We start from the raw sequence: 27870 nt of genomic DNA, 5'->3' as shown, positions 1-27870 counted from the left end.
TCATAATTATGTGAGGGAAATTGAATTAAACGTATTTTCCCCATCAAAAGCCGCATGCAAACGTCAATAAATGCAATTGCACTGTTTTGTACTGTTGCCTATTAACAATAGCTATCAGACAAAAACTAGTTTGTGAATTATGAAAAAGTACATGTCAACGCTTCATGTAAAAACACGCCCCCGTGCTATCCCTCTCTCCCATGCTGCTCCCCCTCCTCCTCCTCCTCCTCCCCCCAGCGGAGAGGAAGAGCAGCGACAAGTGAACAACAAGCCGAGGCGAGGAGGATAGCAAACTGCATAGGTGGGTGTTTTCTCTCCGTCTTTCCTTCATCGCGCCCTCTCCCCCGCGGTGCGCATCACATTTATGCGGCGGTGAAGCGTCGTCTCGTCTCAGCTCTCTCCTCGTCCGGGCTGCGGGTCGAGGTCCGGATCAGCAGCAGCAGCAGCCCTCGGCTAGGCCCTGAATCCACCTCCGACACTTATGGACTTCTGAAAAACAAGACGAGCACTCTCCAGAATCGGTAATGGCGCGTGTCCCGGCGTCTCGCGCTCGGCACAGCCGGTGTGCACGTGTTGTCGGTGGGGACACGCGGGAGACCTCGTGTTGTGGAGAACTTGGTTTATTGTAAACGCAGTTAGCGGGATAGCTACGACGGCACGAGCTAACCGAGCTAGCATAGGTGTATTCATGTGGTTAGCATGATGGATAACTTATTCACAGAGTCGGGAAAAGTAAACACAACTTATACACGCAGTCACAGCAGGCTGATGTCGAGACAAAGTGTTGTTAACACAGTTTAATACATGAGTGGGCTGGTTTGTAGGAGGTGTGACGTTATAGCAGCAAACGGTGAGGTTTTTGTCCCGAGTTATAAAGGTGTTCAGGACAGGTGAGAGGACCCGGAAGTGACCGGTCAGACCGCAAGTTAGGAGTCAAAGTCCAGTCTGGGCTTACTTATCAGTCGCACCTGAGACGCCCACTCCCTGCGGGACAGTGAAGCAGCACGGTGCGTTCAGGTGACTACGCTTGACTTGTATTGTGTGTCATTTTGAATTATTTTTTTTTGCATGTTGAAAGTCTACTGTGAAGAAGCAGCTGTCTTTTGATGTGGTCTGCCAGGTAGAGAGGATGGAGACAGGAGGGGTGGAGGTGGAGCAGTGGGAGGGGGCAATAACCTGTTGTGTGGGTGTGGTACGGTGGCAGGGCATGTTGCATTGTTGCCTCATTATTCAGTCCCTTTGATACTCACACCTTCTCAATTTACCAGTTCTTCAGTGTGAGCGGGGTGCTGGATTACACAGAGGGCCCGGAGTATATCTGCCTGTTCAGATCACTCTTGGAGTAAGCTTGCTGCTTTTAGTTTGCAGTCCTTCGTCTTCATTTGTTTCTGTGTGTGTGACGTTCCACCATAACAACATACAGACCAGCCTGAGATATGTATGACAGCTCGTCTAAAGTAACTGTGAGTGGTGGAGTTTGAGTTTGTGTAGTCAGCTTATCTTTGAGTTTTAGTGCAGCATGGACATGCCTGTCATATTCCCTCTGAAGGCCCTGGGGCATGTCTGCTTTGGCCTGCTGGAACAGAGTTGGAAAAGATTGGGAGCAAGTGTGGACATGCAGTTTTCTCAGAAATGTTCCTTCTGTAAGGAGGGGCACAAATCTCAAGTTGGACAGTTTTTTTTGCTGCCTAGAATTCGTTCCGAGCCATTTTGTCTGTGGGGGCTGAAGTCTTGCTGCTCAGCCAGTTGTTTTAACCAGGGCTATCATTTGTGAGCCTCTGTAATGACGGGCTTTCAGAGCACACCACGGGTGTGTCCCTCTGACACACAGGAGCTCGGGTTTTCTTATATTTGCTCCTCCTCCCTGTCTGTTCTCTCTCGCCCTCCCCATTTATCTCACTTCCGCTCTCTTCTTCCAATGGTTACACCTACAGTCTGTGTTTTTATTTGAATGGTGTGCACGTCAGCGTGATTTCTATGTGGTGAAGGACGTGTGACATGTGAGCTAGTATACACATGGCACAATCAAAGTGTTCAGATTTCTAAATCCGTGAAGGAAAACTGTCGCACAGAACCCTCCCTCAGTGCTGGTTGTTAACTTCTTGGAAAGATTTGAGCGCCATTTACCACTTTTATGGACCTCACTGCAGCAATTTAACCCACTTCCTTGTTAAGTGGTAGTCACACTGTGATTGCAAGTCACCACTGGTAAATCATTTTTATAAAGCGATTGACCAGGAATGTTAAATATCTGTCAAGTTTGAAGACGTGTTTTGAAATTTTAAAAGTAGTATGACTAAACTGCTTCAGTGTTTTGTGATTGTGATGAGTAAACATCTAATTTTTTACACGATCGAATGAGGTTGAATTGAAGAAAAGAAATTATGTAGTTGCCTAAATGTAGAGCTGGCGTACCTTGACTAAATTAAATATGTATTTCTTACAGCTGGGGCTATGATATACACCAACTATTGTTGACTTCAAGTGTTTCATATGATAGTAATGTGAGTTTATGACATATAGTCATAAACAAAGAAAATAAGTTATTACGTTTTACATGTGTAGGGAGTTTTGTCTGCTGACCATTTCTGTGCAATAATGTGATTACACATCATTTTGATTATTTTCTATGTTGGCTTTTGATTAACTTTGGTTACATTTGCCATATTTTCATAAACTAGTGTATCAATTTGGAAATATACATTAAATGATGACACTGATTTCGACCATATCTCATAGTCCTTTTAATATGCTTGACTCAGTATCATTATTTAAGATGTAAATCCACCAATTGTACATTGGCACACATATTACATCGCATACCTCTGCATTAAACCAATACTAGTGTTGGGAGCAGTGGGCAGCTACTATACAGCGTTGGGGAGCAGCTTAGGGGTACAGAGACGTGCCCAGTAGGGGAAGTGGCACCTCATCTGCTTCCAGACAACACTTTTACATTATTTTGTACATTATTTTGTCCAGGGACTTGAACCCGCCACCTTCCGGTTCCCAAGCCAGGTAGAGCCAGCCGGATACTGATACATTTTGTCTTGTGATCAATTTAGTTGTTAGATTATGACCAGATCAATAGCCACAATAGTTAAATTTATGCATTTGTTGTGTGAAAATGGGCCTCCACCCTTTTGTAAAAGTCTGCTAGAGGAAAATGACTAATGGAATTAGTCCGGTACTGGCCGAGCAGATGATGTAATTCATTGTTCATTTCACACAGAAAAGCAGTAAGTAGAATCAGCTGAACAATAAACAGCATATTTGATTATAAATGATTTTAGTTATTAAGCAAGTAAAAATACCCAACATGTTCTGGCTCTAGCATTTCTGAGGGTTTTGCTTCTATTTTGTCTGTTCGTATCGTAGTAAATTTAATATTTTGGCCTGTTGACTTGATAAATCAGGCAATTTGAAGATGTCACTATTTGGATGTTTCTGAGGAGAAATAATTTTGGAGTGTGGCCGTGATGGCCAAGAAGGTAGAAGCATTTATTGTTTATATCACTCTGCCAGAACCTCATTTGTATCACCTAACTATAATGCTGCATTTAAGAAAGAACCCAGATGATATCCAGCCTCTCATTATATTTTAGCTCCATCTGGTTGAACGTATAGTTGAACTGATTTTTTTGGCTGGTTTCATGCACGTCTCCTTCCTCACTCAGAATAGTAAATTGGTGTCCTGTAGATTAGACAGCTGGCCTTGCAGAGGTTCCCGATAAGTCTGTGTGGTGGGTGGGCGTGTGTGCATGTGCACTCTCTCTGCATCTACCACACTGCCGGCCACAGGAGGGGGGTTTCAAGTCAGGACGGCAAAGGCGGTAGTAATTGGATGGGGGCCAATGCTAACACACACAACACACACACACATAGAGGCCAAATCTCTGTGTGACCATTCAAATGAGGCTGAGTCAGCAGAGCACTTGGCCAAGCCACAACAGCATTTTACCATAGCTTCACCTCAGCTTTGTGTGTGTGTGTGTGTGTGTGTGTGTGTGTGTGTGTGTGTGTGTGTGTGTGTGTGTGTGTGTGTGTGTGTGTGTGTGTGTGTGTGTGTGTGTGTGTGTGTGTGTGTGTGTGTGTGTGTGTGTGTGTGTGTGTGTGTGCTGGAACAGAATGCATGTCAGCCTGCCACAACCACGAAGTGACCAAGTCGCTGAAATAGCAACGATAGCATATGATAATGAGGGAACACACAGCAGTCACAATACTCAGTGGGCTCTGGGTGACAGACAGAAACACTGGCTGTGAGTTCGTACTTCACAAAGTTTTCAGTGAGTAGTGGACACTGATACTGTGTGTACTTCTGTGTTGGCTCAGAGTGGCAAGTGGCTTAGCAGTGTAACTCTAGGGCTATCCCATTAGCAAATACGATTTAGCGTAGCTGCTAATGGCCTTACAATAGATTAATACCTAATGCCCAGGCTCTAAGTGGCTAAAGCCATTTAAAACTCTCTCACAAGCAACTACACCCTTCCACAAGAATGTAAGTGGTGGGACTCGTGTAGCTGTAGAGTTTGTGTCTGTCTGTCTGTCTGTCTGTCTGTCTGTCTGTCTGATGCCCAAGAGGCCGTCCTCCTCTATGCTCTCAAAGAAGCGTTGATGTTTTGACAGAGCCACAAAGAATAACCCCCACTGTGGTATGTCGACTTATCTGACGTATGCTGTCAGTTCTCTTTTTGCCAAGTTGAAATCCTGGTCCCTGTTATATAAAACTTGACGGCTGCTATAGGCATCCTCCATGACATAAACGTATATTAGTAGCTGCCACATCTAGTTCTCTGTTTTCTTTTCTTTTATGAATTTGGGATCTCAGCGAAGAGATCTGTCGCTGTTGAGTGAAGTCAATGTTTCAATTCAAGTTGTTAATGTATTCTTTACACAGGGGACTACGTTTACCCACTTAAGATCGTTCAAAACTATCTCTCAATTTGTGAACATTATCCACTAAAGAAGCACTTTGTTGGTTTGTGGTCTGACGCCCTGGTCGGGTCAGAGAAAGTAATGGGGCCCCACTCTGTCTTTCCAGGATTGAAGTGTTTGTCAGGGAAGAAAACAAGTTGGTGTGAGAGATGGAGGAGATGCACAATGAGCGAGTGAAGGGCTCCCTTATTAGGACAGCTTCCAACAGCTGAGACAGGATATGACATGCCAAATCTCACTGTGGAATGTATGACAATGGTGGTGGTGTGTGTGTTTGTGCGGCTCATGTGTGTTTCTATCCACAAATGTGTTCTCCCCTCCACAACACACAAAGAAACAAGGCAGCATTACCTTCACCCAAACTTGCCACAGCTCTGTTTGAGTATTCAAGGATATAACCGACGTCAGCCAGGCACACCTGCCCCCTTATTTAGTCTCTGACCCACATACACAATCACTAGCCGTCACACAGATGTGTGCACACACCCGTGCTGGCATTTGTGCACACTCAAACTCCATACAGGAGTCTTTGTTCACTCAGCCAGTCCAGTGTGTGCAGATGGAGAGCAGATTTGATCTACATGAGTCTGAACTTTGAAGTAGAAAATGTTTTTAGCCCTGGTTTGGAGATGAGACACGCTCATGTCATCCCGTTCATGCACAGACACTGTTGAATTGAGCTTCCCCAGATTCCTCATTCATCCCTCACCAGCGTGCGTCCCTGCTGAGGAAGTCAGAGAAAAGGGACTTTGTCATTGTTTTACTTCAGGCTGGAGTGACGTATTAGTGACTTATTATCATGCCTCTGTAATTCTGGTTTAGGTCATCTGTGGCGTGTGTTCTAGCTGCTTTTTCTTCCAAAAGTCCAGGCTGTTGAGAATTTAAAAAAACAACTTTTCTACTTGTTTTCTTTGAAGTTTTGCATCATAATTCTGTGAAAGCACTAGTCTCTATTGCTGCACAATGGTTCATGATTCAATGCTTCCATAGTTAATGGTCATGTAGATCAGTTTCTTGTCTTGAAATGTATGTTGTAGTATGTTGAGTTCCCTTGAAATGTGTGGTGTCAGTCCAACACTTTACATCTGAATAATCATTAAGCTCACTCTGTTAAAGTAAAGTAAGTGTGTCGGCGAGCACAGTAAAGATTAACAAATGTGAATTGTTGTCTGAGGTCACCTTAGTTTGTCAACCAGGTGGAATTTGCCTTGGGGGTAAAGTTAAGCCCTAAAGCACTGAATTGTATTCAAAGCAAAGAGGAAAGAATTATTTTTGTGCAGCGGCCCATGGATGTTGTACCTTAGACAGCTTCTTGTTTTGGTTACAGTGGATCATTGATTGTTGTCCAATGCATAATAATTCATTGACCAGCTCCATTTTGTATGACTTTTCTTGCAATTTTGAATCTGGTTTACGACTTTCATTTTGTCTCGATGATAGCAAGCAGGCTATAAAGAAACTGTGCTTATCATAGATGGTGTGAGGGAAATGAAATTGCATCCATTCTAACTTGCACAGTACTGTAAGTATAGTAGAAGGCTGGGAAAACGAGGCGTGCCATGTTTTCTCCCCCAGTGTAGAACACGCATCTTAATTCGCAACACCTCTGGATTTTCAAATTTTGTGTAACTTCATTATGTGATGCAGTCTCTCCAAAACTCTGGAGGATTCACACTTGTCTCCCTTCTCCTTCCTCACTTTCCTTGCATCCTTGGAGTGAAGGAGTGCTAACGAGTTTCACACGCTGAAACAGGCTGTAATTGTCTCTCTCCATGTATCTCACTTTCTCTCTATTTTTAACCTTGCATAGCAGAAGGTGAGGAAACGCGCTGAATAACTTGCTGGCAGTTCTCTTCAATTCTCTGCTCAGCTGATGCTGGTCCCAGCTTGAATTTGAACTGAATAATCACTTTTGTAGATGAATTCTCAAATAGTGATCTCTCTCTTTGTCGCCGCTGTTCGTCCTCACTGTTTCTTGCTCTTGTTCTGTCTGTTCTCACATATTCTCTGCACCTGCCTCTTTATCGCCCCAGTTCTCTCTCTCTCGCTCGCCTCTTTATCTTCCCTTGCTTTACGCTTCTGCGTCAGCTACTTCTGCCTTTCACCTCTGAATTTCATCTTCTTTAGCACTTCAGTGTGTGCATTCCCAGATGTGCACGGTGCCAGGGCCCTTCTGTCTTTATATCTATGTACATGGGTGGATCAGCCTCGCTGTATGTCAGTACTTTGATTGAATCCCGGTGTTGGTTGAATCTCCTCTACTCTCTGGTGTTGACCTTGTCCTGTCCTGTCCTGTCCTGTCCTGTGCTGTGCTGTGCTCTGCTCCCAGCGAGTGAATGGAGCAGTGTGCGAGTACGGCCTCCCTGCTGGCCTCCGTGCGGGAGCAGGAAAGGCAGTTTGAGATGCTGAGCCGCGCTCTGGAGGAGGAGCGGAGGTCGTGTGCCGGCACCCTGCCCCGCCCCCTCCCCAACATGCAGGTAACGCGGATTAAAAACCCCGCTCCCCCCTACTTACCACCCAACCTCACGCTCATTTTCCATCGAGAAGTCCCTTCGGATTCACCCTTGATCCGAGCGAGTTCATCCAATGTCATCTCCATGGTAACCCCCATCCCATCTGTGTGGACTGGCTGGATGATAGCAGAATCAAAACCCAAATCTCTGGGGTAAAAAAATACCTCCTCGGTAGGTTTTTGTCGGGCTGGAGTCTTGAAGTGCGCTTGAATTTTTCGGTGGTAAAAAAGTAACTGAAGCACCTTCCTAAACAGCCTTCCTGAGGAGGTAATTTGCAACTTCTGCTCATTTTCCCCATCCTCCATTGGTTCCTCAGTAACAGTTCATGTCCCATTCAAACTAAAAGTCCTCCCATCGTCATCGTATCCCTCCACCATCATGTTTGTCTTGACTTGTCCATTGGAGTTTGCGTGCAGAGCAACGTGTTGCTTGACATAAAGTTTATTGCAATATTGTGCTTTTTCTGGACCATTGTCAAGAGTTTACACATCTGCAGTATGTCAGCCAGCTGGTTTATTTATAATGTGTTGCATTTATATTTTTGTTATAAGGAAGTCGTCCCTCTTCTGCTTTTTCAGTGGGGCAAAGTTCATTAGTCCGGACAGTCCAGTCCTGTGTCATCCGCTGTGAATTCTTGGTAAACATCTTGATTACTGAGTCTGGTCTTACACACCCTCTTTATCATCTATGAGTCCTGGTAGAGGGACTGCAGAGTGACTTCATGCTCTGAGTTTACCTCACAGGCAGACACGTAGGCACACCTTCCAACTCTTGCTCGTTTTTTTTTTTTTTTTTTTTTGCTGCCTTATTGACACGCTCACGTCATTTACTCACGCTCGCGTGAGTAAACCAGCATACACACACGGACATACTTACTTTTGTTCCTGAGGTAACCTTTGAAACAACTGGGCTCTCCCATTTGCTCACTTTCCTTCTTTCGTTTGTCGCTCCTGCATGTGGGCACGCATTTTCCAGGACACATCCCAGTCTCAGGTATTTCTAGTGGCAGATAAGGGGCAGAAATATCGGTAGTGAGTGTGTGTTTCAGTGAGAACAGAACAGAAATGTAGGCTGTGCTGGTTCTTATCTCTGGTGTGTGTGTTTACATAGCCCAAAGGCTTCGGCATGCCCCTGCCATTCTCCCAGGCAGCGCAAACCTGACCTCAGTCTTTAGTGACAGGTTCCCACATGCTCACATCTACCCAGCACTTTCTACTATTCTCTCTGATGGAGTCCTTATCTGAACTAACGAGAAGGTTCATTTGCTTCAACTAAATATTTTGTATTTGATCTGGGCAGAGTGGCACTCATAAAGGTTGTCATTGCCCCTCCCGCAAGTATTATTTCCAGCTTTTTATTTAGAATACAACATTTCTGTCAGCATGAGACAAATGTTTCCCATCTCTGAATCACTGTTGGGAAACCTTCCCCTCTTGGCTGTCCCCCCTTAACCCCCATTGTAGTGGAGATGCAAATAGCTCCCCCTGTGGCTGGAATGAGATGTGCACCACGCCCATCACCAATCCTAGTTAGGCAATGCTGGCGATGTCGACTCATAAGAGAAAGAAATTTGTCTCTTTGGTCGTCTCTTTGTGGATCATTATTCATTTCATTACTAATTATTTCAGCATTTAATCGCATTTTCACAGTTCCTTCATAAGTTTGTTGGATGTGTGATATGTTCAGTTGTTTGTGTTTTAAGGGTGAAGAGTGTTTACCTGAAAGCCTTTCTCTGTGTTCATGATGTTTACATACCTTTGGACTTCATGTTGTTTCATTCTTACCCATTGTCTAGACTACAAGCATGTCAAGTTGTGCTATTCACTTGCACGTCTCAATTATTTGATGCAGCTGTCTGCACCACTTTTGTGCAGGCTCACGTCTGGTTGAAAACATTCACTTAAAAGGGAGGTTGATTACCAATAATACACTACAACTTTATTATGTTTCCACAATTTCAGTTTACTACATATTGTAGGGGTTTATCGTTATTTTACCGTTTTAATTATTAAACTTATTGTCTTCTGATAAGACCTTGTTCTTTGATTTAATTATTTCTGATGTTATGTTTTTTGTTTTATTGATGTTAATTTATTTATAATGTGTACTTTAATGTGTCACCTTATCTTAATGTACATAGAATTTTGAAAAGTGGTTTTTTTTTGTCCTACTCTCTCAAACTTAATCATAAATGAATGCTGTCCTCCCATAAGAGTGTGAGACTGATGTGAGGTTTGTGGTCCAAAAACATCACATCCATCACAGCCCATATTTTGCCTTAAACACACAGCAAACTACAAACCAAGCATTGAACTTTCACCGACTTGTTTTGTGGGCTGTCATTAGCTTGTTGCATCGTTGTAATGCAACACAATACAAAAAATGAAGCTTTGCTGCAGCAGAAATGCAACTTATCTCATGTTCACACTTCCAGCAACAAATCAACCGGCTATAAACCATTTTCAGGGGAAGCCGGTGAAATGAAACCACTTGTTGTGTGACGGGCATGACACGCTACAAATCAAAGTTCAGCCGTGACATGGTGAACTGCAACCAATCACATGTTTCATATGATCCCTGTCTCTCCCCACACAATTCCTTTTCTGTTACGTCAAAAAAGTTGAATATAAACATATTCTTGCTGTTAGCCAGTTCCCACCGCTATTTATCCACATAACTACGTCAACAAACGCTTGAGAAACACTTCAGCAGCAACTCTATCACACCGTAGTCGACCACGCTCGGCGTTTTTATTGCTTTTGTTGCTTGCAGTGTGAACATATCATTTAAGTTCCTGAACTTTACAAGATAAAGTTGGGCGCCATTAAAATTCAAATGGAAGTCGATGTGTGTCGATGTGTGTTTGTTTGTGTGTGTTGGATCCCCTCAAATGTATTTTGTCCTCCCTGCAGAACGGACGCATTTCTTGTGATGCAGACATAGAGAGGCTGACACTGAACGAGGGTTACATCAACGGGACACATCATGTAAGCAGCTTCAGGAGCGATCAGCTCTTTAACTTATAAGATGGTTAACACTAAGGATATCCCATGTGACACCTATATTTCTCTGAAATGTGTGTGCAGTTCAGGATGGAGCCTGGTCAGATGGTGCAGGAGTCATACACGGTGGAGGAAGATCCCCAGGTGGCGCTACCCGTTATCTCTGTTGAGACCGGTGAAGATGGGACCACACGGCGCACAGAAACCACGGTAACATGAGTTAATTGAATTCAAGAATTCAGTTTGCGATGTGTGCAGCGCTACATGACAGTTTTGTGTTGTGTACATTTGTAGCTTGTCAGATTTAGGATTGTTTGGGACATTTCCTTTTAGATTGTATCTGTGGATTAACTTGAAAATGTGTCTTGCTAGTGACATCATTTTAAGTTATTAAATATTAACTGTTGAATCTTGTCTCCTGCCTCCCTTCTTTTGCTTGTTAAGGTAAAGAAAGTAGTGAAGACCACCACCACTCGCACAGTCATCCCATCGGTGTCGGACACACTTTCCCTGGATGGTGGGGGTTCGGTGACAGGCATGGGGGGCTACAATGCACCTATGGTCTACAGACAGGGACCCGGAGGTGGCGTGCCCATGGACTACCCCACTCACACTGTTCCCCGCAACTACCACTACGGACCGCCGGCCGGGGCTTACGACGACTACCGAACTGGGCCTCCATCTGATGCCTACACAAGCCTTAGCAGGGGAGCTCGCATGGACGATCGCTACAGGTAGAGTTTTTGTTGAAGCTCATGTAGACAGGGTAAACATTAACTGTACAATTTAATGGATGATCTGGCTAAATATTTACCTCACTTCCCTGTCCCTCCCCTCTCCAGACCAGTCCATCAAGATGGTTACAGAACTCTGGATCCAAGCTACAGAGCCCACAGCAGGGGCCAGCTGGACCACTATGCTGCTCAGCCACAGGTACCTTCAACAATCATTGCGTCAGTTTTAACACAGTTTTAACTTGGTCTGCTGACACTCCCAAGATTGACTGGCTGAATTTGGTCTTTTCCTTCCACCTTAATGTTTAGAATTGAATATGATTGCAAGAGTGCACACATAAACAAGATGAGTTCACCACAGCATTTGGCTTGAGGCCTCTTTTATTTTGGAAATCCTGTCCCTGTGTAGGTTGGGCGTATGGGGAGTGCCATGGAGCTGTCCGCCATCCAGAGGTTTGTCCCAGAGCCGTACGGTCTGGAGGATGATCAGCGCAGCATGGGCTATGATGAGCCAGACTATGGCATGGGACACCCAATGCACTACAGCACCGTGCCCCGCAACCATGGATTCCCCCACGGGCCCCCACGCAGGACTGGGTTAGTTGTGTGTTTTTGTAGTGACTCGTCTGTTTCAGGGATGAGTTACGTCTAGATGTATGTTTTACATGTATGTACTCTAATAGAGCAAATAACAATGTTCCTATTACAATCATTTATTTTTTAGAGAAAATAAGTACATGGAAAAATATATTGAATATTGTTTTTAAATCGGGGCTGCACGGTGGTGTACAACCTTCTGTGTGGAGTTTGCATGTTCTCCCCGTGTCAGTGTGGGTTCTCTCCGGGTTCTCCGGCTTCCTCCCACAGTCCAAAGACATGCAGCTTAGGTGCATTGAAGACTCTAAATTGCCCAGTGTGAATGGTTGTTTGTCTCTATATGTCAGCCCTGCGACAGACTGGCGAACTGTCCAGGGTGTACCCTGCCTTCGCCCATTGACAGCTGAGATAGGCTCCGGCACCCCTGCGACCCTTAACTGGATAAGCAGGTTACGGAAAATGGATGGATGGATGTTTTTAAATCACCACTGCACCACTGACCTAAAGGGCAAACTCTGTTTCCCCCCCTTTCCTCTCTGTTTGTATTGATGGATGTTTGTTTGTTGTCCAAAAATGAGTTTACATTCACATATATTCTTCTGATCCCTCCCCAGGAGTTATGAGGGCACCTTGGATGGTGACATGAGCGGCCCAGGGGACATGTACTTTTGGGGAGGAGCTCCGCTGGCCCAGGGGGAAAGAGGCAGCATGGCTTCATTGGACAGCACTTTAAGGAAAGGTCCTGGTCCCGGGCCCAGTGGCTGGCGTCAACCAGAGCTGCCTGAGGTCATCGCCATGCTGAACTACAGGCTGGACCCGGTCAGGAGCAACGCAGCTGCATACCTGCAGCATCTCACCTACAAGAATGATAAAGTAAGACATGCACAATAAATGAGCCATTTATGATGACGGATATAGCGGAGACAGACAGACAGACAGACAGAAAGTTATAATTCTAGCAGAGTGGGAGTCAAGATAAGATAAGGAGCAGTTGGAAGGGTGCAAAACTTAATTCAGGGAGTAAATCGTGGAAACCTTTTTTATGATCTCTAAATATTAAATATGGAGTGGTTTTTTAATTGGAACTTGCTCCAAATGTTGAACTGTCAAAATGTTTTAGTAGAAAATTTAAGTCAGCGGGCTGGTTATTTAATCATGTGGCATTGCACTTGAACCATAGATAGATTTTACAAATAAAGCACAGCTAAATAAACAAGGGGGGGGGAACAGGAAGTCTGTCTAAAGCTGGGCAGACTCTCTTTGTCTTTATTAAAAATGTTTATTTACATTAATAAATTAATTTGGATGAAACTCAAAGCATGGAGAGAGAGAACACTACGGCACAGAAGAATAGAGAGTATATATGAAATATGAATATGAATGAGGCTCCGACGAAGCGAAACAGGACACATCACAAGAATTACCCAACACAAATAAAAGCACAACCTCCCATTTGCAGCGACAATACTTCCCACTAAAACCCCAAACGTCATACGACATGTTTTAAACTGCAACTTTTATGCTTATACTGAACGTAATTACGGAGACCCCGGTTGGTTTTGTCCAGTGACCATTCCAATAATGTTAATTGAAATAAGATGACGTACTGTTTTTATCAACAATGTTGATTCAAATCTTGATTTAAAAATAGGGATTCGCAGCGATTCGAAGTGCTACTTTGTGCAGTTGTACTATAAACTGAATGTAAGGAGAGAAAAAAAATGGAGCCGCAGATGGCTGGAAGATGAAGACTGTTTGTTTGTTCTGCAGCAATGTTCAGTTTTATCGGACAGCAGGCTCAACAATAGACCATGAGCAACAACTTGTTAAATACTACTTCAGGAACATTAAAACAAGCTCACTGTAGTTTTAAGCTCCAGCTTACACTCTACATTGGCCTCCCGTCTTTACATCAATTGCAGCTGTTTTTGGTGTCTCAAGTTGTTGACATAGCAACATTTGAATTGTAAGTGACAAGAAAAATTACATTCAGATTGAGTTTTCATAGTTTGAAATTACAGCCTTTTACTGTTGATGGCACCGAAAGCACGCTAAGCCGTCATGGTGGAACTTCCTTTATGCATTTGGACAGCCATGTTTTTTCTTTCTTTTCCTTCATAACGATTTTCCAGGATATTTATTCTTCACTGAGGGTCAATACGCTACCCTGTGTCGTGTGCTTGCTCTCTTTTTGCTTTGTTTGTACATCATGTCATCTTTTTACTTTAATATATTGATGTTGACATAATTTGGATTTTGCTGGACTGTGTAAAAAAGCAGTAAACTAGACATTTGGGCACCCATCCACATAAATTGATAAGTCAATCCTTTTGTTTTCCAGGTGAAATGTGATGTGCGTCGACTGAAAGGCATCCCAGCACTGGTCTCTATGCTTGACATCCCAAACAAAGAGGTAAGATTGCTGATCTTTTTTTTTTTTTTATGGCTTTTGTTCATTCCTTACTCGCTGTCGTGTTATGGTTGGAGTAGGTGGGGTAAAACTAAGGCTTAAAGGATGTAGTGTATTTCTTATGTAATCGTGAAACAGCTAATTGTCCTGAGACAAGGTGAACTTCAGACTCAGCTCTCATACCGAGTAGAAAGTAAAATCGAAATAAGCACTAAATCTTTGACTACTCTTGGTCAAATCCTGTAGGTCAACATTTGTGCTAAATATGGTTTCGGCCAAAACATTCTGTGGTTTTTCTATGATCCCCTTTCATTTAGCACAAGCTGTGGCAAGGTTTTGCTGATCTTTGTATAGGCATTACCAGACAAACCACATCATGCATTCCACTCTCGAGGCAAAGAAACATCTTAATTTCACATTTCATTCTGTACGGCCTGGGACAAGTTTGAAGTCTGAGTTTGTGTGGGATGACTTACTCTCTGGAGAAATGGGTCAAACAGCAACTGCAAACTCTTTTGTTTTTAAGTGGTTCTTAAGACTTGACACACTTGGTCTGTGTGTGCGGTATGTTGTGTGAAAAGCTTTATGAGATCATGCAAACATGCTCAACATTTTTTCATTTACAGTACAAATGTGTAATAGTGTTTTATGAAACAAAAATGACATGCAATGTTTATTATATAATGTTTGCTTAATATTGCTTTATAGTGAAAATATGGCAGAATTGTGGCCAACTAATCATTAATTATAGAAAATGACTTGCATAAGTAGTTACACAAAGACCCATGTAATTTGCCTTTTAAAATCTGTCCACATATTTGAGAGCAGTGCTCTCATGACTAATATCTCAATAAGCTGTTATTGCTTCCTTGTTATAGGTTCACTATGCAGCCTGTGGAGCGCTAAAGAACATCTCGTACGGCAAAGATCAAGACAACAAGATCGCCATCAAGAACTGTGACGGAGTGCCTGCTCTCGTCAGGCTGCTGAGGAAGACCCGCGACCAGGACCTCACAGACACCATCACAGGTTAGAGACCACATGCAACAGCACGGCGCATCAGCTGACCAATCCAGTCAATGGAAATGGGTCTTGTATAACTTTTTGTGTTTTTTCCAAGTGTATGACATTTTAAGTAGCTTGTTAATCCTGAGACATAAAACATACTTAATCTGTACTATAGAATTGCCACTCTTATTTATAGTCTTAGCCTCACCTGTAAGATTTTGATGTTTCTATGTCTCTACAGCATCTTAGTTGTGTGAAAGTATTATAGAATTATTTTTTTGAATTCATTGATATAAGTTTATTTTTATCAGCCTATATTTAAATTGACATTTTGTAAGAGTGTAAGTAGGCTTCATAACTGAATACAACATTTTTGCATATTTAATATTTATGCTTTTTGCAGGGACGCTGTGGAACCTGTCGTCTCACGACTCTGTGAAAATGGAGATCGTGGACCATGCACTGCACGCCCTCTCTGACGAGGTGATGGTGCCTCATTCAGGCTGGGAGCGAGGGACCAACGGAGCAGGAGGAGGGGAGGAGAACTGCAAGCCCAGACATCTTGAGTGGGAGACCGCCCTCACCAACACAGCAGGCTGTCTGAGGTATGGAAGGAAGAGCTTTTTGACTGCTACTGATGATATGAAGGAGATGGAAGGAGGAAGGGTTGGTGGTATACAAGTGAGGAAAATGGAAACATTACAGCTTAACAGACTGACAGAGCGGTGGGAGCAGTTAACAGAGCAGAAGAGAGGGGAAAAAACATCCTGGAGAGGTATTGATGGAGAGAGAGAGAGAGAGAGAGAGGAAAGAAGCTATGCTAATGTTTAGCCTTTTATTCCACTAATAATCAGCATAATGATAAAGTCAGACTACATATGCCAAATGTCCCATTCTACAAAACAGCTTATTGCAATTTATAAACCTTTTTATAATCCCTTCTAGCAGATAGAAAAGTGTCATGATCTCTTCTTCTGATTTCTTTTCTATTTTTGGACAATACTCATACAAGAGCCACAGTAAAAGTTTACTTTTATAAAGCTACACTTTTAGTTGAAATAAATGAGCACCAAGCACTCCATGCACTGTATTCAAAAGTTGGCATGTTTTTATTGTTCACATTAGAAGCCTTTAATCTTGACCTCTGCAGCATATAAACAGAATCTCTTATTCATTTTGATATAGTGCTCATTAAAAGACAGTGTTAAATGTCTGTTGTTTATGACAGAAAAGATCTGGCTGAATTGAAGAGAAGTGCAGCCTCACAGAAACTCTGAGATCAGGAGAGGGTAAAGAAGGGATTTCAGAGGTTTAGGGAGGGGGCAGGCAGAGGACAGTGGGGCATTGACTTTTCAAGTGTAAACAGTATGTTCCGTCTGTTATCTATGCATTCCCCTTGACCACACGGTTAATTACAGTGTTTATGTGCAGGTTTAGAAAAGTGTGTGTGAGTAACTTTGTAATCTAGACTTTAAAAGTTTGGTATTTACAGAAATGATCTGGACAGTATCGTCTCAATTGACTGTATGACCAGACACGCGTAGAAGATCTGCACTGTCATTAAAAATACAGTATATATAACTTATATATTGTCACTTTATTGATACTGATGATAATGATTTACTATCAAACTGAGCTTTGACCAACAGTGTCGAGTCAGAGAAGGAAACTTGATTATTCATTAGCTTAGTTGACTTTTTTTTTATTAAAGTTACCACTTTGAACATGGGAAAGTTCCAGTCTTAAGTTACCAACTGCTGTTCTAAATGGCAGTTGGTAACTTGGATAAAAACTTAACCTGTTCAGGTGAGCAGAAGAAAGGAAATGGTAATAGTAGTAAATACAGACCTCTCCTGATGTTGTGAATACAATACAGTGTAGAGAGGTTTGAAATGGGCAATATGTAGATCTTACATGTTCAAATGAAGAGAAAGTGAACTGCTCTGGGTAAACATGCTCTCAGAGGCATATTAAAATTGACAGCAGGAGATCCTTGTTTGACAAGTGTTGTATGAACAGATAATCATGATGAGTTTAAGGTCAGTCCAGAACAATCTGAATTTGACTCTGAAGTTTAGTTGACGGTAGACTTTAACACCTACTATGTGTAGCTTCATTATGCCTACATCAGCTTGTTAGCATGCTAACATGCTAAATACAGCTGAGGATGATGGGACTGTCATTAGTTTTGCAATTATTTAGACATAAATGAAAGGATTGGATTAATTCCAATTTGACCATCATGATGATGATGATTGATGGAAAATGAAGGGTACATTTAAATTGGACAATACCATCTGTACTAAATTTCAAGTCAATCTATCGGCTAGTTGTTGAGATATTTCAGTCTGAACCAAGCTGGTGGAACGAGTCTGACTGACATTGTGAGCAACTGTCACTAAATTGGAAAAATGTTTTTATCTGCCCTGCAGGTAAAGAATGTCTAACACTGATTAATCCACCCTCCTCTGATTGAAGTGTTCGCTTTCTGTTTAAAGTTCTTACTTCCTTCCTGTGCACATAGCGGATTTGCTGCCAGTGACTTCACACATTTAACACCAGACTTTTATAAATACATGAAATTTAAAGCTTCTCTTTTTTGAGATGCGTTCCCTTTATTGCCGACTACAACAAGTAAATAAACTTCCTGAACAATGCGATGCGAAGTGGAATCCGGGCCTCATGCTGTGGAAGGGAATGTGTCCTTGTATTGTGTGAGAGGGCGTCTGTCATTGGGAAAAACAGGCCAGCACAAAAGACCGAGGCTGCATATCATTCTACAGAGTTTTCGCACTCATGTTACTTTCTTTACATGTCTTCTACTTCAGTGAAAGAAAAACTAGTGGGTCTCAGTTTCCACAGGTTTCCATCCTCCCAGTCCAGTTAGATCTTTTAAGTAGCACTGAGTCAGAGAGCAGCTGAAGGAATTGGTCCAAAGCTGTTACTTGATCCCACCAAACTGTACTCTCTTTGTAAACCAGGAGTTTCATTCAAACAACCCTTGGGGGAGTGTTCAAGCATTGTGTGCTGGAATCCTTTTGTAGTCACTAAAATTGTCTCTTTCCTGTCCCCTTTAACCTCTTAAATGCCTCAATTATGTCTCCAACCTTTCACACTGCTAATCCACGTTTTGTTTTATACTCTTGTTTCCCCTCTTCTCAACTTTCCACTTGTCCGAAGAAATGTGAGTTCAGAGCGAAGTGAGGCGAGGAGGAAGCTGAGGGAGTGCACAGGATTGGTCGATTCGCTCATGTACATTGTCCAATCCCAGATTGACTTTAAAGAAGTCGACAATAAGGTAAGCGGAACTCTGATTTATTTGACTTTTAAGTGGAGCTCCATCAATTATACACATCTGTCTACTGCCTGTGTGAAAAAAAATTATACAAACAACTTTAAAGAGCAAGCTGTGCAAAATCTGATAAATTGCCTCAAGTGAAGTCACTTGAGTCAGCGTCCACTGGGGCTGAAAAGACTAAAAGTTAGAAAATAAAAATAATCTGGGGGTGTGGAGTCAGAAAGAAGTGAGTTTATCAGACCTCTGAAGTCTGCTCCTCATCTCTGCTTGAGGCGAGTGCTGCTTTTAGCACAACACAACTGAATCTGCGACAGCACTGTCGCCGGTAGAGCTGCATTGTGGGTAATGCATGGAATAAAATTCACACTTTGATGCTGCTTGATACTTTTTTCTCTCTCCAAACTGTCCCTTGTGACTGCAACAATGGTAACAGAGAGAAATGCTGCAGTCGAGTGCTCTTTAAACTAAATGTAATAAATGAACTAAAATAAGAGGGTTTAAGTTTGCGAGTTGGTGAATTGATGTACTTACAGCGAGAGACTTGGCAGAGTTTGCATTTCAATAATTCTTCCTTTTTTTTTTGCCCCTCCTCTCTTTTTCCCCTCCATCTTTGCAGTTGATAGAGAACAGCGTGTGTCTGCTGAGGAACTTGTCCTATCAGGTGCACCGTGAAATCCCCGGCTGTGAGCGCTTCCAGGAGGCCGCGCCCCTCAACCAGGGCCCCGCCCCCTCCAGCCAGAAGGGCGGCTGCTTCAGCTCCCGCAAGGGCAAAGGTCTGTTTCAGATTGAGAGAAAGAGAGAGAGGCTGTATTTGTTCAGTCAGAAGGAGGAACATTAGCGGTGATGTCACTGTTGACAATGGTGTCTCACTGAACTGATACTCGCGCGCACACACACACACACACACACACACACACACACACACACACACACACACACACACACACACACACACACACACACACACACACACACACACACTTGCACAAACAAAACCACTCGCTCACACAGGAATGTTAGCAATTTCCCCAACTGCAAGGAAGCTCATCCTCTCTCCTGCTGCTCACTGTTTGTGTTTCACTCAGAGTATTGATTTGCTTACAACTACACACCCTCTTTTCTACTGTTTAGCTGCTTTCAACATGTTGTTATAATCATTTTTTTGATTTTTTTCTTTGGACTTAGATATAATAAGGCAATATAGAAACAATGTGATCAGTTTATAAAAGCTTAACTATCCATGCTAACAGTATAACAACAAAATGAAGAATTAAGATAATGAGACTGCAACAGAGATTATTTTCATTACTTATCTGCCAATTATCTTTTTTGATAACAATCGTTTAATTTATGAAATGCCTAAAACATTGTGGAAAAAAATCCCATCACAATTTCCCAGAGCCAAAGAGATTCAGTGTACAATGACATGAAACAGAGAAAAGCAACAAATCCTCACTTCTGTATTAGAGAGAAGATTGGATCAAAGTAATTGCTATGCAAGACAGAGATGTGAAACTCAAAGGTGTAGAATATACAAAATGTGTCAAATAGCACACATTTTCATCTTCATCATCTTATTGGTTAGGTAAATGCTTACCTGTGTATTTATAATATTCAGGTGTGTTACACAGAAATAAACCACAGCAACAAATGATCATACTGACATCATACAGAGCAGTCTGTGTGTATATATAAAACAGATCCATGAGCTGCTGTGTCCTAATATTTGCTTTATTTGGCCTTTACACTTGGCATGCCACATTGCTGATGTCTGTGTGGTGGCAGCAGTGCTGTTGTTGGGAAGCAGGTGTTAAACTAGGTGGCTCAGTTATGGCTGCTCTCCTCTTACTCACTGTAAATGCTCTCTCTTCCTCCTGTTCCGTCTCTCTCTTCTCCCTCTTCACCCCTTCCTCCTCTCCTCCCTCCTCCATTATTTTCTTCCCCTTTTCATGCTGGGCTACAGATGAGTGGTTTTCCAAAGGTAAGCGCTTTACCTCTGTATGACTGCACTTTGCTTCTGCTGTTGTTGGTAGTGGTAGAAAGTAATAGAGTAGCTGAGCTAACAGGTCAGTTTAACTGTCTCCGTTCTAACATGCACGCCTCATGCATCTCTGTTTTTGGTCATAGCACACATCTAACCGAAGATTTACTAACAGTAGAACGTAGCTTCTGTGTGTTTCTAAAGCTTTGGTGTTTGGTTCCAGGTAGAAAAGATGAAGATGCAGCTGCAGACATAATAGACATTCCAAAGAGGACCACGCCCGCTAAAGGTAACGATGGGCTCAGTCGACACCTTTTGAATATATATATATATATCTCATGCAGTACATAAAAACTAAATATACTGATTTTGTTCATAACATTTCTATTTCCCCACTCTCTTCTTCTTTCCTGTAGGCTATGAGCTGCTGTTCCAGCCAGAGGTGGTCCGCATCTACACCTCTCTGCTGAAGGAGTCCAAGAACCCCACCGTGCTGGAAGCCTCGGCTGGAGCCGTTCAGAACCTGTGCGCCGGACGCTGGACTGTGAGAGCAGCTATACAATTATTATCCTGTTCCATGTCACCGACACCCCCTGTGCTGTGTGGACACTCTAGTTTGGGAAACAGTGTAGAGTAATCTGGGCAAACATGAACATAGCCCTATACAAAGCTCTTACATCAAAACAAACGGAGCTTGTAAGATTATAGTCATTCAAATCTGAGGATATTTCGGGAATGAACTAAACCATTAGCAAACATCCCTGACCAAAGTGCTTACTTGCATCTTCTTGGGTCTTGCCCATGACCTAACTTACCACTTCTTTGACAATGTACTGACCTCCAAGCTCCATACATTACGGCAGAGGAAAAAAATAACCTTCTCAAGGGTTAAAGGAGGCATGTCTAGTCTTAAATGACACTTTCTAAGTCCTCTGGCTAAGAGGTTAAGACTGCTGCAAGATTAATCAATGGAATAATCGGGGCAAATGGGAGTTTTAATACCACTTGGCGAGCCCCTTTAATAAGTATCCTTGGGAAATGCCATACTTACCTACTTTCACTATAAATACAGTGTCATAATTTAGATAAATCTTGTCAGGATTATTTACAACAAAATGCTGTCAATGCACTGTATGGCTGAATCATGCAAACTTAACCTAAACCGGTGCTCTGTGCATTTTTTAAGAATATATATGAGTAGATTTAGATGATACAAATGATTGATTCCTCTTTCAAAGGGGAAACCACATGGAAAATGGCAAAGGTTTGTTTATACACAATAGTGATAGAGGGCTCTTGTAAAACAGTGGTGTGTCTAATCAGGGAGAACCTTTACATGAATCATCAAGCATTTGGATTAGGCTGTGTCAAAACACTAGTCTATCAAAGATAGAGTAGTTAGTGCCCTATTTAAAAAAACAAAACAAATAGAAAACAAAAAAAGAGAGAACTAAACAAACATTGTGTGTCTGTTTAGTATGGGCGATACATCCGTGCCTTGCTGCGCCAGGAGAAGGGTCTACCCATGATGACTGAGCTGCTGGCCCATGGCAACGACCGTGTGGTCCGCGCCATGTCTGGAGCCCTCCGCAACATGGCCATTGACGCTCGCAACAGAGATCTACTAGGTGAGATTTTGAGCGCTCTGTGGGTCTGAGCCAAGCCTACTGTCATACAAGGATTTATTGTATGGAGAGGATGGCTTGTTTTGAATTTTAAAGCGCTGATTATATTTGTGTGTTATTAGGTAAACATGCGGTGCCTCACTTGGTGGCCAACCTGCCTGGCGGCGGTCAGAGTCAGCCGGTGCGAGCGCTGTCAGAAGAGACGGTGGTGTCGGTATTGAGCACGCTCCATGAGGTGCTTGGCTCCAGCATGGAAGCAGCCAAGACCCTCAGGGCCTCACAGGGAATCGAGAGACTGGTGCTCATTAACAAGGACGGGTGAGGGCTGATAGCTGAGATATTTTTATGTCCCTGCCTGCATGTTTGTCGCCAGTTGGAACTGCAGTTCTGAATTATATGCCTTCATTATGCCTGCCTTTAAAGTCTGATTTTAATTCGAATTACCTCTCTTTCCTACCCTGTTTACCGTGATCACCAGTAATCGTTCTGACCGGGAGGTGCGTGGGGCAGGCATGGTGCTGCAGACAGTTTGGGGCTACAAGGAGCTGCGGCGCACTTTGGAGAAGGACGGCTGGAAGAAGACGGACTTCATGGTCAACCTAAACCCTCCCAGCAACAACACCAGGGCCAACGGAGGATATGAGGACAGCACTCTGCCGCTCATAGACAAAGGTCGGGAGGCAAAAGGGAAACACATGCATGTAAAGTGTGCTGCTCTGTACGGCCAAATATATCAGAGTTCAATTTGTTAAAGTGTTTAGTGTCCAATGTCTTGAATGGTCCAGTTAAAGTATTGATTAATAGGCTCAGTGTTTGTATTGCGTATTGAGCTACCGCTGAAAGTTAAACCATGTCTTACTGTTTACTTTGCTTATTTACAGCACATTTTTCACATTATCTTTTTACTTTGCACACAGGTCTACTCTGATTGCTTTACATTCTGATTTAATTAAAATATAGAGTGTGCACTTGCAACAGCTTGTTAAATAGGACATCGAAATGTTCCGGTTCCAGAGGCTTTGCCTTACGCAAGTCAAGCATTTTACTTAAAGGGATAATTTGGATGTTTTTGAAGTGGGGTTATATGAGCTACTTATCTACAGTCCGTGTATTACCTCCAGTAGTTAGGTAATATACTTCTACTGTAGGTAAAACACGGACTATGGATAAGAACCTCACATAACCCCACTTCAAAAAATCCAAACTATCCCTTTAAGCTCCACAGAGCTCTGCTTTAAACTCTACAAATTCAACCGTGGCAGTGTCTCAAAGAATCAGCACTCCTCACAATTCTGCTGTTTTTTCTATTTGCTGTGGTTCATACTGGCTGTTTGAAGAATGAAATAGGAGTTGCAATTAATTCATGCGTTTTTGTCTCAACCTGCTTTGCGTACAAGATATGTAAGGGTTTACCACAGTGGGGCATTTTAGATAATCCCAGTTGTCAGTCACCATGTTAATGTTTAACTATCTTTTAAGATCTTTGTCACTGTTTCTTTTAGGTTTCTAAACCTCAACCACTACACATGTAGGGTTGTAGGCTCATGCCCGACACTTGAAACTCTTAACAAGACACTCACACACCTACACACTATTCTATCTTTGGCAGTAGATGGTCCGGCTGTTATCACTGCCTCACTGTGTGAACAAAAACATTTATCATTGCACAGCGATGCTCAATGTCTTTGTGTCTTTTTAATACACAGGGGGCAAAGGGGACCGGGAAATGATTCCAATGAATGACATGGGACCAGGCAAGTGTGAAAACACCAAATATGCACATGGACACAACTGGCTAATATCACACTAGGCTGTGTTATTTGCATGTGTAACAAATTAAACTTGTAAATGAGTAGTTTTGTGAGATCCTTGCATTACAAACACACAAACACTTGCTGGTTAAAGAAAAATGTTTTTCCTCTTCAGATGCCTACTCCACACTGGACCAGAGAGGGAGAAGGAACACTCTGGATAACACACTCGAACCTGCTGACAACCATGCAGTACAGGTAAAAACTGGCGACATGAACACACACACTCTTCCCACACACACGACCCTGCATGACGTCGCCTTTAATGAGAATAACTCCCTCGATCCTAACCTAAACTCTTCTACATACTTCACTTACTTACAGTTTCTAGAAAACTAAAATGTGTAAGACTAATAGAACAAACAGGCTCATGACTTTCAAAGGTGTGATTAAAACACACTTGCTGTAGAGCAATCCTTCACAGGATGTTATTGTCTGTTATCTTATCATCTGCTAACACTGTTGGCCTCTGCATCATCTCTGTGAGAAAACTTCCAGTTCATTCAGGAAACGTCACTGTTAAGTCTGCCGTCATAAAGCTCATTAATAATAATAATAATAATAATACTAAAAGTAATAATAATTTGTTTTTGATTAGATATTGATTGCACATGATCAACAAGCTGAAAGAACAATAATTGTTTGAAATATGCAACTGGTTAATCTTGTGCAATACAAACACACACGAACCTTTGGAGGTTCAAGATTTCAGGACTTCCTGCTAAATATGTGGCCGTGTGAACGGACATGATCTCACACACACACACACACCCACAGACGGCATGTTGATGCATGTCTTGTTGAAGCACTGTGGTTGATCTGTGCCTTACACATAATTTCTCACAGGTGTTCTTTTCTCCCACCTGAAACATAACGTAACATGAAACTAACCCTCTTGTAACCCTTCTTCACTTTCTCATCTGATGCACTTATTTCCCTCCACTTTTTTTCACTTCTCTCTCTTGCTGGTCTTTGTCCCTTCTTCTTTCTTTTTCACGTTTTCTCCTTTTGGATTTTCACACTTAACCCCTCTATTTCTGTATTTGCCTCCCTTCTTGCTGTGTATGCTGTCTCTATGTATGTCACCTTTGGTTTCTCTCTCCTTTCTCTATCACACACTCCTACTCTCTCTCTCTCTCTCTCTCTCTCTCTCTCTCTCTCTCCTAGGGAGGGATGTATGGGGAGAGGCAGGCCTCTTTGCCTCTAATGGATTCTTACGATGGTTAGGCTACACCCACTGTCACACTGCATGTCAGCGCATGGTATGTGTGTCCAACCGGCTGCTCCTCTGAACTCACTGCATGGCAAAATATCTTAGTTGTGTATTAAGAGTTGTGACTTTTTTGTGCGTTTGACAGTGACCAGTGTTGTTGAGCTTCCGTTGTACTGTATATGGACTGTTTTTTTTGCTCTCCCTGCTGGTTAAAAGTGTAAAGTGATTTGTTCTCCTGAGATGTGATTTTAATTAATTTTTTGCACAGTTTGTGTATTTTTGTCTAACGTGTGGTGACTTAGTTCCCGTTATTCAATATTGTGTATTGTATTTTATACTTTTCATTTTTTTATGCCTCTGCTGTGAATCTGAATTTTAAATGTGCGATTCTTCCCGCCTAGACATGAAGGCCTCACATTAGCTGCTCCACATGATCGATTCCCACACTTGTGCCTCTTGGTCTCTTGCAGAAAAACTGATTGTGTGCATCACAAGACGACAACCTCCTCCCACCTACTGCCCTTGCTGAACTGACTATGGGGGACCACTACACTACCGATGGGACTAAACTACATCCTTTACACTCAAATCTTCTGTCCCTCTTCACTCTCTTGCAGCCTCTCTTCTCTCTCTCTTTCCCTTTGTTACATTCCTCCATTGCAGCTGACAAACTAATGAAACCACTCAGAAAAAAACTGACGTGGATCTACGCTCCCTGTGGACAACTGGACGAGACACTATGATCACTTTTGTGGTCTGAGAGTCCCTGAACTCCGAAACACTAACCACTTAGTCAGATACCAAGGCCACAACACTACATTTCTATGCTACAGTACGACGCTACAACTTGCTTGGACAACACTAATTATCTCTTTGACGAAAAGCAGAGACTGTGGCTTCATCTGAGAACTTTTCTATTTCTTGGAGTAGGGGAGAGTAGACGTACACTAATTAAACTAATGAGAAAGTCGGGATCAAAACAGGACACTTTATGTGGAAATTTTGCATAAATGGCTATTACACTCTGAAGAAATCAAGAAAACTTTTTCCTTTCGCTCTCTCTGATGCTTAAATACTACAAAAAAAATTCCTACCACTGAGAACCAATGTTTATTGATCTAATCGGATATGTGTAAAGCTTCTGCTTCTGTTTTGGTAGTGGTTGTTCCTCTTCTTGCTTTGCTCTGTACCACAGTGACGTACATGTGCCAAATGACACTGCTACCGCTGCAACTGCCAATACTGATGCAACAACTTCACACACTCAACTTTTACAGCAGCTACACTGAAAACTGTCATCTGCTTTGTTTTGTGTTCAGCTTGTGTTGGTGACAGCCCATCAACAAGATGCATGGGGATGTTGCATTTTCTGTATTCGATTTGTATCCATAGATATAAAAGGGTGGTGGTTCCAGTATGGATATTCCTACAGACAGATATAGAGCAGACAAATTAATCTCCATCTCATTGGAATAGACAGTATAGTCTGTGTTAAATGTAAGCCCCTTAACTTTATAATTCTTTGGAGATATCACAGGATTTGTTAGGTTCATTAACTTGTATCTGCAGGTCTGTAATCTTATGAATGTGTACATACCAGACTGTCTCTAACAGCATCTGTGTGGGCTAACTGGAGTGCCTCGCTCATTCAGGATCGGTCTGATGGGTGTGCCCAACATGACATGGGTAACCAATCAAGGTGTCTTTTTCTCAGCAGGTTACTAGTTGGGAATACTGTATATGGAAGTCATCAGTTTTCTATTCTGCAAAATAATATAATATGTGAACTTGTACGTATGTAAGAGTTGATTCTTGTTAATGGAATTGGTTGGTTTTTTTTTTATAACGTATAAAACTCTTGAGTTCTGTATAACTTACTGCTTCTCAAACCCATAGCCCAGCTGGCTTTAAGACTACAGAACAGTACATGGGAGAAAACATAGTCTTGTCTGTTTTTTGCCCGCATTTCTTAAATACAGTGCTTGTTCTGTAGAATAATGCGTATTCTTAGTGCCGAGTGAGATGTAGATACTTACTGAGTGGATGATTAAAAGAAGCACTAGGGGGTTATAATGTGTGTTTTTCTTTCTTTTTGTTACCTTTTTAATTTGTTTGTTTTCCATGCCAATTGAAACACAGACAGAGGGTGCCTCATTTTCTCAAAGTAACAAGTTGCCTTTGAGAATGGACTGACTGAGAGGAGAGCAAGGGTTTGTGTTAGAGCATCGCTGTGTACGGAGGCATAGACCAGAATTTGCTATTGGAGAAAAAAATAAAAGCACATTTAAAATATATACAAGAGTATATTTGTTAATTTTAATGGTTTTATGTATTTTGTTTTTTATATTGATTTGGGTTTAATTTGTTTTGGGTTGCTCTTGGTGAATGCATATGCAATCAGTACATGTTTTGATTGACAAATTCAGTCTGTATCTCAATTAAATGCAAAACAAGTCAGTTAAACAAAATCCTCCTACAGGTCATCAGTTACTGGAACACTAATGAAAATAATCTCATCTGGACTACACCTTAATCTCTTTGCCTTGGCTCTTAAAGTTGCACATTCTCATTTATGAATGAATCATGTAACTAGCAATACTGTTTTTAATAAAAAAAGAAACTGATTTCTCAGAGCTTTTGTTTTGCCTCTTGTTTATCACACTATGTAATAATTAAATCAGTGAAATGACAACAGGACTGTGGTTTCCCCTCGTTGTCATTTCACAGAACGGCCAGCAGGGGC

At 42.2% G+C, this 27870-nt stretch overlaps 1 protein-coding gene across 7 annotated transcripts; it reads left to right on the top strand.

The window, feature by feature from the left end:
• The first annotated feature begins 213 nt into the window (after positions 1–213).
• ctnnd1 (catenin (cadherin-associated protein), delta 1) lies at positions 214–27758 on the top strand. Of its 7 annotated transcripts, XM_054603595.1 has the most exons (23): positions 244–301; positions 7265–7412; positions 10361–10435; positions 10535–10660; positions 10895–11184; positions 11293–11383; positions 11594–11781; positions 12396–12654; positions 14123–14194; positions 15070–15220; positions 15603–15804; positions 18380–18497; positions 19114–19270; positions 20461–20478; positions 20702–20767; positions 20895–21022; positions 21956–22106; positions 22226–22421; positions 22582–22775; positions 23810–23857; positions 24030–24112; positions 25082–25176; positions 25598–27758. In XM_054603595.1, the coding sequence occupies exons 2-22, from the start codon at positions 7272–7274 to the stop codon at positions 25139–25141; spliced, it is 2814 nt and encodes a 937-aa protein (XP_054459570.1). In that variant the 5' UTR covers positions 244–301; positions 7265–7271; the 3' UTR covers positions 25142–25176; positions 25598–27758. The 7 variants fall into 7 exon arrangements, with proteins under 7 accessions (XP_054459574.1, XP_054459570.1, XP_054459571.1 ...); XM_054603599.1 differs by lacking the exon at positions 7265–7412 and having other exon boundaries at positions 214–301; XM_054603596.1 differs by lacking the exon at positions 20461–20478.
• Positions 27759–27870: the final 112 nt, after the last annotated feature.

This window comes from Anoplopoma fimbria, chromosome 9 (genome assembly GCF_027596085.1).
Source record: "Anoplopoma fimbria isolate UVic2021 breed Golden Eagle Sablefish chromosome 9, Afim_UVic_2022, whole genome shotgun sequence".
Lineage (NCBI taxonomy): Eukaryota > Metazoa > Chordata > Actinopteri > Perciformes > Anoplopomatidae > Anoplopoma > Anoplopoma fimbria.
This window is presented reverse-complemented; position numbering and strand designations above follow the sequence as displayed.

Coding starts and splice junctions, on each gene's coding strand:
- ctnnd1 (XM_054603595.1), top strand. CDS start 7,272: ATGGAGCAGTGTGCGAGTACGGCCTCCCTGCTGGCCTCCGTGCGGGAG. Junction 7,413..10,360: donor GCCCCCTCCCCAACATGCAG/GTAACGCGGATT, acceptor TCCTCCCTGCAG/AACGGACGCATTTCTTGTGA. Junction 12,655..14,122: donor TCACCTACAAGAATGATAAA/GTAAGACATGCA, acceptor TTTGTTTTCCAG/GTGAAATGTGATGTGCGTCG.